A 12,318-nucleotide genomic window follows, 5' to 3' on the forward strand; every position below is an offset into this window, starting at 1 on the left:
AACTGCTGCAGACAGGGAAAGGACCACTAGCACAGGTCAGCACTGCTCACCCCCCTCCTCCGTCGCCCTTCTCGCCTGCTCCCTTCATGGGCAATGTTTAATAGCATAGATCATCAATTTCCTGCCTGTTGAGTTAGTCTCGTGGTAATACCTCAGGAAGGCAGGAAGTTGAACTGTGCAGTTAAGCACCACCCACTCTTCCTGCCAGTGGAGGAGAGGGAGTGGGAGAGGAAAGGGATAAGCCAGCTCCATGCAGTGTCTGCCACAGGATGAAAAGAAGAGAAGCTGGCGTGATGAGCAGAAGCCACTCGTGACACTGTCGACCCTGTGACTGTGATGTGGTTGGCACCACCTAGTGAGTGAGCTCGCTAAGCCCACACCAGCAGCCGGCGAAGAAGTCCATAGGCAGGACCAGCTGGAGCTTCGCCTACACCAGCCACCTCTCCCGCAGGTTGAGTCCTTGGGTTTTGGCGGCCGGCAGGTTGGGCTTTGTGACTATCCAGAGTGAGAATGTGTTCTGAGCAAGGGCCGCCAACCCACCGATACCACACATACATTCACAGACAAACACACACACACACACATGCTTCCCGCCCCCAACCCACCGATACTACACATACATTCATAGACACACACACAGACACACACACGTGCTCCCCGCCCCCAATCCACCGCCACCACACGTACATTCACAGACAGACACACACACACACACACACACGTGCTCCCCACTCCCAATCCACCGCCACCACACGTACATTCACAGACAGACACACACACACACGTGCTCCCCACCCCCAACCCACCGCCACCACACGTACATTCACAGACAGACACACACACACACGTGCTCCCCACCCCCAACCCACCGCCACCACATATGCATTCACACACACACACACACACTTTTCCACAACTAGGATTCCTCTATGCTTATCCCAAGAAATATTTTCTGATGTTGCTCCTAAGTCTACCCCCTTGGAGATTCTTGTGCTAGAGCATTCTTCCTTGGGCATTTATACACTGAGGTATTCAAATGTCTCTATCACATGGAAGGGCTGAGGCTGTCTGGAATGAGAATGCAAAGTCCACAAGGTAATATAATAAACTATAGTGCCCATATCAGAGCTGGCTCGTGATCCAGTCCTGGGCCACTTGCAGTCATTCCTTTCTAGGGCGATTAATACAAACCTGAATTGTTTCCATTTGCACAAGACCTTTCTGTTTTAGCGACGGGTGACTTCCTGAACTTATCTAGATTTACTGAAGGGGGACGACGAGGTTTCTCTGGCCGGGGCCCCAGTACTTTTTCACTGGGTAAGGGTTTCCTCTTAGGAATATTTAAACTGCTTTCCGATGCACTCTTCTGCGGCACAGCAAGTGATGGCACTTTGGCAGGGACTGTCGCAGCTGCTCTAGTGGTCCCTTGACTTTGTGCAAACTTCTCCATCAGGCTCTGTTGGATCTCAGCAGCCTTACTCCTCTGGGGAACATCGGAAACGAAGGTGCCAGTTTTACTCCTCCCGTCAGGGAAGACCTTCCTTGCTCCAGGTTTCTGAAGGGTGGAGCATGGGCTGGTGTCTGACGAGGACGTTGACCCCCTGGTCTCACACTTAGCCACTTCTCCTTGGATCTTGGAGTTGAGATGATCCTGCACTCGAGCTTGAGGAGCCGGCGATGAAAGAGGACCATGCGCCAGATCCATCCTCTTGGGCACTTGTGGTTTGGTCGGCAAGACGCTCACAGAGCCGTCCTTCTTCACCAGCTGGTTGGCGACAAAGCCGTGTCTTTGCTTCATGGCTGCCGAAAACACCGACTGGCCTCCTGGGGATGGAGGTTTACAACCTCTACTTCCTTCTGAGTCTTGCTGGCTCACATGGAACCTTGCCCTTAAATTTTTAAAATTCTCCTTCTCTTCCTGCAAATGAACACAGAGAATTACATAATTACAACAAATAAGAACATAAGAATATGCCACGCTGGGTCCATCAAGCCCAGCATCCTGTTTCCAACAGTGGCCAATCCAGGCCATAAGAACCTGGCAAGTACCCAAAAACTAAGTCTATTCCATGTTACCATTGCTAGTATTAGCAGTGGCTATTTTCTAAGTCAACTTAATTAATAGCAGGTAATGGACTTCTCCTCCAAGAACTTATCCAATTCTTTTTTAAACACAGCTATACTAACTGCACTAACCACATCCTCTGGCAACAAATGCCAGAGTTTAATTGTGCACTGAGTGAAAAAGAACTTTCTCTGATTAGTTTTAAATGTGCCACATGCTAACTTCAAGGAGTGCCCCCTAGTCTTTCTATTATCCGAAAGAGTAAATAACTGATTCACATCTACCCGTTCTAGACCTCTCATGATTTTAAACATCTCTATCATATCCCCCCTCAGTCGTCTCTTCTCCAAGCTGAAAAGTCCTAACCTCTTTAGTCTTTCCTCATAAGAGAGCTGTTCCATTCCTCTTATCATTTTGGTAGCCCTTCTCTGTACCTTCTCCATCACAATTATATCTTTCTTGAGATGCGGCGACCAGAATTGTACACAGTATTCAAGGTGCGGTCTCACCATGGAACGATACAGAGGCATTATGACATTTTCCGTTTTATTCACCATTCCCTTCCTAATAATTCCCAACATTCTGTTTGCTTTTTTGACACCTTTCCAGAGAGTCAGAGTGATGGAGAAATCCCAGCTAGTTGTAACAGCTGGAAAGTCTGCTCTGTAAAGGAACTACACACGTAGAAAATTACCCTGCCAATAAAGTTTCTTGAAGTGAGGAGAATAATGACAATATCTTCCTGCCTTCCTGTAGACTTCTACTAGGGAGCCACCAGAGAGGATCGGCTTGTTGGAAATACAATCTTCATTCCATCTATCCTTCTAGGTTGCAATGTTAACTTTAATTCCCAAGTACTTATCCTGGATGGAAGAAAAAAGTTCTGTTTTTCTTGCTAAATTTGTCCTCCTCCCTATGCTTTTGTAACACAAAGGCCAGTGACAGATTTCGTATTTTTTCCTGCCCTTCGCCCTGTTGTGCTATGGCCCCCTCAGTCCCTCACTCCATCCTAGACAAGCTGCTTTTGGTTGCTCCCTGCTGTGTGCTCTGACCTCACTCCCCCCTCTTCCCTGGGGTAAGGCTCTCACTGGCCTCACCCCTCTCCCCTTTTGTTCTCTGCCCTGGGAGGGGAGGGGCTGAAGCAGCTGATATGGCTCAGAGCAGGGCCTTTGCCTCCTGTGCTGAAGTAGGAGGCGCTGAGTGAGAGTCAGCAGAGCTGGGAGGCAGCAACTCTTAGCTGGCGCGAAGCTCTCCCCCAGCCCCAGGAGTTTCCCACCTAGGCCCGGGGCTAGTGAGCCTATTGATAAATCCAGGCCTGAAAAGGGCAAGACCATAAAGCGGGCAGGACGATTTTTTCCAAAAAGGTTTTGTGTTTCACCCCATGTAATACAGGACTGTGAGAATTGCCCTTCCGTTACTGTGGAGGGAAGGGGTGTTGCCATGGACAGGAAGGTAATAAGGGAGCTAAATAACGCATGGGGATGTCATTTCCCCCCCACTCTTCCCTATGTGGACCCGACCCACACAATGTCAGGCGCAAAGTCTGCGGGTATTTTTGTCCCCGCGCACGTTGCAGGTTAATTCCCAAAGGAAATCTCTGCGGGGCGTTTCCCTTTGAAAGCAGGGCATGCAGGCTGGCGGATACAAGGTGCAAGTAAGAAAAACACCAATCTGAAATGCCAGGTTTACATCTGTACATAGACTGACTTCCCTTTCCAGGTTCTGCTTTAATTTAAACCTTTGCTGTTCCTTTGGGTCCTGCAAACCGTAAGTAGCCTGGGTATCTCCCTGCCTCCCATGTACTTCCTGCTGGGTCCCCTTAGGATTTTTCTGTAATCCAGAAGCAGGGGGAGCCGGCAAATGTTACATCCTCTCTCTCAGGGAGGAAAAAGAGATCCTTTCTGGTTTGTATTTTGGTTTTTTTTGTTTTTTAATGGCCACTTCTCGTTTCCCCCACCCAGCCTTTCCCACGTGCCCGGCCTCTTCTCCAAAGCCAGTAACTCAGTAGAGACTAAAAGAGGAAGAAAAAGAAGAGGAAAGCCACATTAAACAATATCCAGCAATAAAGCAAAACAGCTTTCATGCAACCTTGCAATGGCAGCTGTGAAAATTTACAGCACAGATAAAGAAAGGCGAATTATAGCAATAGCCATGCAGGCCAAGTAAATAAGAAAAAAACCCAACCCACTGGTCTGTCAATCTCAGTATTTAAAACAATTGTAAAAACTGACGGTGATGTTGAAATCAAGAAATCACTGAAAACATGGCTTTTCCAAAAAGCCCCCCCAGCCAACAGCTAACCCCCTTGTCATCCCCAAGCAGAACCTTAACCCCGCACATGTCCCACAATGAGAACGCTCAACAGTCAACTTAAACGTCAGCGGTTATATTGTTAAGATAAAAAAAATAATCACTTTGTTTTGCAAGGTTATAGTTTAAGCGTTACAGGGCCTCACTTGTAATTTTACGATGTCTCAATGTAAAGGTAGTGTGACCTGTCATCACACTATCTCCCTAGATTTTACGTAAACCGACCTGATCCCCTTGGGTGAACGCCGGTATATAAAAGCAAATAATAAATCCGGTTTCAGAATTAGATTGCTCGCAAAGTAGCAGCCCGAGGAGGCCCTCCTGACGCAAACTACCTTGTGAACTGAGAATGTGTCATTAGCACAGAAGTCTCTTTTTCAAGTTGATGGTTATAACGTTTGAGGGTTTTGGGCATGGGCACAATTATTTTGTGCACTTTTTTTTTTTTGTATAAATGATAATACACGTAAATTCATGTCTTTTTTTTTTTTTTTTTTTGGCACTTCAGAGTGGATTACATTCAGGAACTATTGGGGTATCGCCAAAGGGCTCACCATCTAAGAGGCGGATTTGAATTAGGGGATGCAGGAATAAGTTGGGCCTGCACGTGCCGAGCAGATATTAAAAGCCGCCAGGATCCGCGGGTGTGTCCCGCAGCGCGCACAGCTCGAAAGCTTTCAGAAAGGGGCTTGAGCCAGAGATGTGTGCGTAAATACCTGTGCGCCCCGGCGTGCAACGTGGCCCCCATGCCATGGAATGTTACTTCCGCCACGGATGACTAGTAAGTTATGAAAATAAAGAAAACTAGGCAGATCTGTGAGGTTTTAAGGGATGGGGAGAACTGGGAGGAAGGAAGGGCTGTTGAACTAGAGGGGGTTTGGAGGACCTCGCTCTTAACTGGGCAAACTGGGGACCAGCTGGAAAAGCTGGCAATGGCATCGGCACGTGCCCCTTTCAAAATCCCCTGGTTTATGCGGCAGATGCGGGATTTGCGCGCAGAGACGCGCACCCACTTTAGGTTCGGCGTACGCGCGTGCGCACGGCCAGGCTATTCTACGACAAGCGAGATGTGTTGTAAAATGGCCGTCTCCCTGGACCATCTAACAGGATCGTTCATTATTCTGCAATGTGCCGGAATCGCAGCGGCATTATTTAAATTAGGGGAAGGGGAGGAGTGTGGGCGGGGTTTGGGCGGAGTTTCACGTTATCGCCGGCGGCACCGGGGGGAAATAGCGACGCCTTTTCCTCGTGGCACCGTGGGGGGCAATAGCGTACGGTGCGGCCGCACCGCAGCGGGGGGGGGGGGGGGAACCGCACCACCACGATGCGGCCGGCTGCCCACTATCGCCCACCCCAGCCCTTTTTCCCCGCGACTCATCGTTCTGCCATAAAGGAGTGGCGGTGGGATTCGAACTCTGCTTTCCCTGGGTCGTTGCCTGCTGCTTTCCCACTCAGTAGAGCATCCTTTCTCTTCCAATATTAAGAACCATTGAGACACCAGCAACAATGTTTTTTGAAAACAGAATTTTTTTTAAATTAATTTACTTGTTCTTTTTGACCGACCATTGTTTTCCTTCCTAGCTCTTTCATTTAGACACGATAAAAGTAAATTTAGACATTACAAAAGTAAAAAGAAAAAGTGAGACAGCCCAGTAAAATTGAAACGGTGACTTCAGAAGTATTCTCTCTCTTCTCACATCCTCATTATACGGAGACGACTGCTAGCACCCGCGCAAATAGGGCTCCGGATCCAAAAGGGCAAGTTCTGTACTGCAGAATCCAACAGTCTGCGCTCTATTTCAGGGGTATAAACCTGCAGTTCTGGAGGGCGGCAAACCAGTCGGGTTTTCAGGCTATTCTTGAGGAATATGCATAAGAGAGATTTTTGCATGCATTGCCTTATAACTCATGCATATTCATTAGGGATAGCCTGAAAACCTGACTGATTTACGACTCATAGTTTGAATCCCCGCGACCAGACTTAGCTGGCTGAGCATCCGGCTAACTCTGAATATCGCAGTTAGCTAGTTAACAGCCGGCTAACTCAACTGCTCCCAGTTACGCCCCTGGAATGCTCCTAACTTATCCAGCTAAATTCCAGCCCCTTCACTTAGAATGTAGCTGGACAATGTCTGCGTTAGCCAGCTAAATGCTTCTGAATATGGGCCTCAGAGGTTTTATAAATCGGTTGAATGAGTATTTATTTTTATTTATTTTTGGTTTTTATATACCGGAAGTTCCTGTATACAATACATATCACTCCGGTTCACATTTAACAGAAATAACTATCGCCGGGGAGGCGGTTTACATGGAACATATCGAATTAATAAACGGATAATATATAATAAAGTACGAAAGAGTATGAAAGGGAACTCCTTCTGTGGTCAAAATAGAGATTCCTTTCTATATATTTTGTTCTATACTCTAAAATACAAATGTCTGGAGAGAGGATTCTATCTAGAATTCGACATAACTAAACCAGACAGTCCTTTGGAAACGTGTTGGTTTTGTTGGGAATTAAGCCTAACCTTTGAATGCCAATTAGTGTGAAGAAAGCTTTAGATCTTGCAAGATGTGTTCATATTAACTGATTGACAAAGTGTCACCCAAGTGAAGGAATGTAGCTAAGAGGGTAACATCCCACATACATTAGCTGGTAAATATGTGCATAAGGACACCACCAGTTCCCTTTTAAAATTATCCCACCAAAACTACCTGTACACATTTACACATCCACACCAATTCTTCCAGTGATGCCTCTGCCGTGGCTCTGTGTCAGCCAGTGGAATTATCGTAAATTTACGGGCAATTTGAATTTTGCGTATGGCAGTGATGATCTTCTGTGGACAACTCTTATTCAGAGAAACTATGACACGTCATATAAACCAAAAAGAATGATTAGCGAAAAGCTGAACGTGCAGGAAGACAAAACGATGTCAGAACCTAATGGTTTGGCCACTGTTGGAAACAGGATTCTTATGTTCTTATTATTGAGGAAATTTCTGAAAATCTACTCTGTGTACTCCAAAAAACAGTCCCAAGGGCTGTAAATGATAAACTGCAAACACTCCAATTGTCAATTGACAAACTTAATGAAAAACAGAGATGAATAATGCTGAAATCATTGCGATGGGACAGAGGATGTTGTAGACACGAGGAGCAGGTGGAGATCCTGAATGTGAACGTGTTGCGACCTTGCCCAGCGGACTCCATCCCGCAGACAGGCTCTTACCTCCGCGGCCCGGTTTGACGCTGCCCCTGTGGCCTGGATGCCGCCATAGGCTTCTTTGTGGCAGGACCTGCCCTTGGACGCCATTGCTCATGACCCTGTGAGGCTGCCGAGGCGCCATCTCCGGTGGCATGAAGCCGCCACGCCAAGGCCAGCCTTGCGAGCTGCGCCGCCATTGGGGACCCTGCTGCCGCCGCCGAAGTCATTCCTGAGCAGCCGGGGAAAGCCGCTGCCGCTGCTGACACCACCCTGTGGCCTGGAGGCCGCTTCGACACCTGCCTGCTCCTTCCTATGTCTGTGCAGCAGGGACGCTGCTTCCATGGTCCTGCTTCTCTCTGGCCCTCTTCTAGGTGCCGGCGTGCCTCTTCAACCTATTTAAAGGGCCAGCGGCAGGAAGAGCACGTGGCCCCACCGGTTTCCAGTCTCCGCCTACTTCCTGGGTCAGCCCTATAAAAGGGCCCTGCTTCAGTCCATCAGAGCCTTCACATCAGCTCGGATGCCTTGTTCCTGAGCTCCCTCCGTCTGGAGTCGTTTCCTGAGAAGCCATGGTCCTCCATGGTTCCTGAACCGGTTCTGTAGTGTTTTCTTCATTTGATTTTGGATGTTTCTTTGTTCTTTCATGTTCCTGGTCTCCACGTCTCGATGTCATCTTCCTGTTCTCCAATGGAGCTCCTTCATCGTCTTCCTGGTTCCTGATGTCCTTGTTTTGATGTTCCATGTCCAAGAGGTCCACCCTCTTGCTGTCTCCAAGGACCCGATGTTCCAGATGTTCCATGTAAAAGAGGTCCAGAGGTCCTAACTCTCTTGCTGTTTCCTAGGACCCGATGTTCCATGTTCCGATCTCTGAATTCCTTTGATGTCTCCGAGGATCTGATGCCCGAGATGTTCCATGTTCATTGTCCCTGAGGTCTGTGACTTAGTCCTGATGTCCTAGAAGTTCTGACAGCTTGTTGTTCTGGACATCAGATGCCCTCTCGTCCTTGATGTTCCAGGTACCAGATGTTCCGATGTCCCAGATGGCCAGAGGTCCTTATGTCCCGTTGTTCCTGATGCTTTCCCCATGTTGTCCTTGCAACTTGAGTCTTCAGATGTCCATTCCAAGGGTAAAGCCATTCCGTTCTGTTCCTGTTTCCGGGTATTGGTGCCTCGGGCAGTTGGACTCCTTCCTAATCTGGCCCCGCTCCTGCGTGGTCCGTAAGTGTTTTCCTTGCCTCAATTGCTCCCATTGCTGGAGCCACCTTTTCTTCTCGGTTCCAGATGTATTTGATGTTGTTAGTGTCCACCTGCCTGCTACTTGGATGTCTGATGTCCTTGTGCTTGTGTGGGACATACCTGATGTCATCTCCAGAGGTCCCGGTTGTACAGATGTTCTGAATGTTCAGATGCTGCTGTCCCGACATTTCCCAATGTATTGATCCTGATGTTCTCCTTGTCAGCAGCCCGCACCTCCAGAGGTTCCTTGCTTTTAAAGTTCCAAGTTCTGAGTTCTAATCCTGAGCTTTATATCCTGTCCTAACCTCGGAGGGTCTTGGGACTGCTTCTTCCCTGACCCGTGTCCTGAGTCTCCAAGTTCCAAGTCTTTCGTCTGAGTCTCCAAGTCTCTTGATGAGTCTCCAAGTTCCAAGTCTCTTGTCTGAGTTTCCAAGTTCCAAGTTCCTCATCTGAGTCTTCAAGTTCCAAGTTCCTCGTCTGAGTCTCCTTGCTCCAAGCCCTCGTATTCGTGCTTCTACATTCCTGTCTCTGTCCCAGTGTTCCTATCTTGGCCTATTCCGGTCCTCAACCTCCGTCTGGCCTCCTGCACTCAGCGTTCCCAAGCGGCGGGTCTAGAAGAGCTGTCGAGTGGCCAGAGGGCTACTCTTGAGACCAGCATTGCGTTGCTAGCCTCGCTGGTGCATGGAGGTCCAGCAGAGGGGTGTTCCTGTCTTGTTTCCGTCCCATCGTTCCTTGCCTCTGTTCCGTCTAGCTCTGTTCTTGTTCTCCGCCCGTACCTGCACACACACCTCTCCACGGGGTGCGGCTTTGTGCTCTGCCTCGAGCCATCCCATGGCTAAGGGCACATGCTTTCCTATGAGCTGGTGATGCACTTCCGAGTCCTCGCCATTGGCAGCAGAAGGCTGCACTCGCAAACAGGTCATGCTCAAGCTAACAAAAGAAAACCCAAAAACTGGAAAACAAAATAGAAAATTTGGAGAATCATAGAAGGAGTAATATCCATATAGTGGGACCTTCCTGAAAGAGGTAGAATTGGTGTGATTCCTGTGAAAAATAGTTACCAGAGGCCCTTGGAAAGCTTGAGAACAGTGAAAACATAAGCGAAAAGGCCCATCGACTTGGTACTTAAGGTGCCAATCATGGAAAGTCTAAGGCAAGTCATAGTTCAATTTTGTGGACAAAAGTCAAACTGGCCCTTTTGCAATCACACATTATTGGCTCTTCCCGGATTTTTCGGCAAAGGTTATAACAAGTCATAGAGAGATGATGCCATATTGCACAGATCTGTAGCATAAAGATTTAGATTTTCCTCACAGTTCTCTGTTATAAATTTTCCATGCTAGAGAAGCAAAGGGTTTTGTTAACAAAGACAAAGTTAGGAAATTCATGGAGATTCTTTAGTAAAAATTGATCATAGCGCTGAATAAATTATACATTTATTTCCCCAGTTTTCTTTCTGAATGGATGCCATTATGAGAAAATTATTTTAACCTATTGGTTTTTTGTTATTCGTTTACCATTGTAAAACTGAAAATAATATACGTGGTGGACATGACTATGTAAATGAACGAGGCAACAAGGTTTTTCTCGTTGACGTGTTGCTTGAATGGCAGATCTGTGACACAGAATGAAAATCACGAGGTAGTTTGTGTTAAGAAAGGTGAAGGAAAAGACTGTTGAAATTGTATGGGGGAATTGCCATGGTAAAGAATTGCTAAACACCTTTTCAATGATGTTTTTCACAGTGTGTTTACAAGTTTTTCTTATAGCATTGCGTCTGGATGATGGTATTCCAACTTACCACATGGACGGGGTTTACTGAATCCAGATTGCTGAGAAGAAGAAAGTGTGCAGAGAATCGCCGTTCTAATTTGTTTATGGAAGCAAAAAAAGAGTCGCTGAATAATTTGGCATTTATGTTATCTCATTGAATATGAAATTACAGTTTTATGAGATACTTAGATTAAGCAAGTGAGGCAATCAGTATGAGTATCAATAAGAAGTGGTTTGAATTACAGATCTGTGAAGCAGAGAGAATACCGGGCCACGAAAAATTGTGCTAAGAAAGCTGAAGGGAGAAACTGGGTGAACTGTATGAAGGACAGCCATTACCCTCTGTCTACAGAAGGAAAAAGGCTTCCAGGCGGAATTTAAAAAGCCCGTGCCTAAATTAGGGGATGCGAGAATATGTCGGGCTGGCGCGTGTCGAGCGGATCTTAAAAGCCATCCAGATACGCACAATACTTGCCGCTGCGCGCACGACTGAAAAGTTCAAAAAAGGGGCGTGGCTTGGGCATGGTGTGGGCGTCCCTGGATTTAAGCTTGAGATTAGCGCATAAATGCTTACGTACCCTGGCTCGTGCCAGGGTTCCCCCGCCGCGTAACTTTACCTCTGCTATGGTTAACGTGTAATTAGTAAAACAAAAAAAAAAAATCTAGGCAGATCAGAGGGGTTTTAAAGGTCGGGGCTAACGGGGAGAAGGGGGGCTATTAAACTAGGGGGGGTTTGGAAGTCCTTTCCCTTTAACTGGGTGAACTGGGAGCAAACTGGGAAAATGGCAAATGGCATCGGCAGGCTTGCCTTCTACAATCCCCCCCACTTTTCACAGTAGAAGCAAACATTTGCCGGCACAGGCACTCGCCCACTTAAAGTGGTGCACAGATGTGCATGTGGTCAGGCTATTTAGTGACGTGCGCATATACGTGCACGTTTATAAAATGACTGGGTCCCTGGGCGCTGACTGGCGAATGTGCGCCCACGCAACGGTTTAAAAGTTACCGTCTTACTGAGCAACTTCACAAGTATATTCTTAGAATGAATATTTCAATTTTTTTCCTACTTGACCAATCATTATTTATGGGATTTTCCCTCCTCCACAGCTGACGGAGGATGCTGGGCTACAAGAGGAGTTGTAGTCCTAGTCCAAATTCAGTCTCTGGCAACTGTGGACGGGGCGGATTGGCCTATCGGGGGATCGGGCATCCCTCGGTGGGCCGATCGCTCCAGTCACGTGGTCTGCCATGCGCGGCCGTGACAGAGCCGCGCTCAGCAGACCCACATGACGTGTCCTGGGCCGGCCTGGGTGGCGAATACCCGGGCAGGTCCGACATCATGAATCCGCCGCTGACTGCGGACATGTGAAAGGTATGTTAAACTCCCACAATCTGGGGCTTCCTTATTGCTCCTGTTACAACAGCATCTAGGGGTTGATTTTTCTGCCCTGACTGAACTCCTGGAAGGTTATCTCAGTACCCTTAGGGGTTTGTGCAGCCTCCAGAGAATGGTTCCTGGATCCATAGAAACCCGGTAGCCCGTAAAATTGAAAAAATAAAAAACAGGGCCTGCAGGACCACTTTCTCTCCCCCCCCCCCCACCTTGGCGAAGACAAAACAACAAAAAATGCCTTATGCATGGTAGAGCCATGTGTGTGTGTGTGTGTGCGTGTGAGAGGCTATGTGTGATATATAGGCTCACACGCACACATGCAAATAGGCTGTCTCT

The 12,318-nt window shown here is 47.7% G+C and overlaps 1 protein-coding gene across 1 annotated transcript in view; it reads right to left on the reverse strand.

Annotated features, from left to right (window-relative positions):
• LOC115082670 (FYN-binding protein 1-like) overlaps window positions 1-9,004 on the reverse strand; it is a gene marked incomplete at its 3' end in the record, with an annotated part of 28,040 nt that extends 19,036 nt beyond the window's left edge. Inside the window, exons 1-2 of the mRNA XM_029586865.1 lie at window positions 8,816-9,004; window positions 1,192-1,918 (exon numbers count right to left, since the gene is read on the reverse strand). Coding sequence (XP_029442725.1) covers window positions 1,192-1,918; window positions 8,816-9,004 — 916 coding nt within the window. The remainder of the gene's footprint in view (window positions 1-1,191; window positions 1,919-8,815) is intronic.
• Between the last annotated feature and the right edge of the window lie 3,314 nt (window positions 9,005-12,318).

This window comes from Rhinatrema bivittatum, unplaced genomic scaffold (genome assembly GCF_901001135.1).
Source record: "Rhinatrema bivittatum unplaced genomic scaffold, aRhiBiv1.1, whole genome shotgun sequence".
Classification (NCBI taxonomy): Eukaryota; Metazoa; Chordata; class Amphibia; order Gymnophiona; family Rhinatrematidae; genus Rhinatrema; species Rhinatrema bivittatum.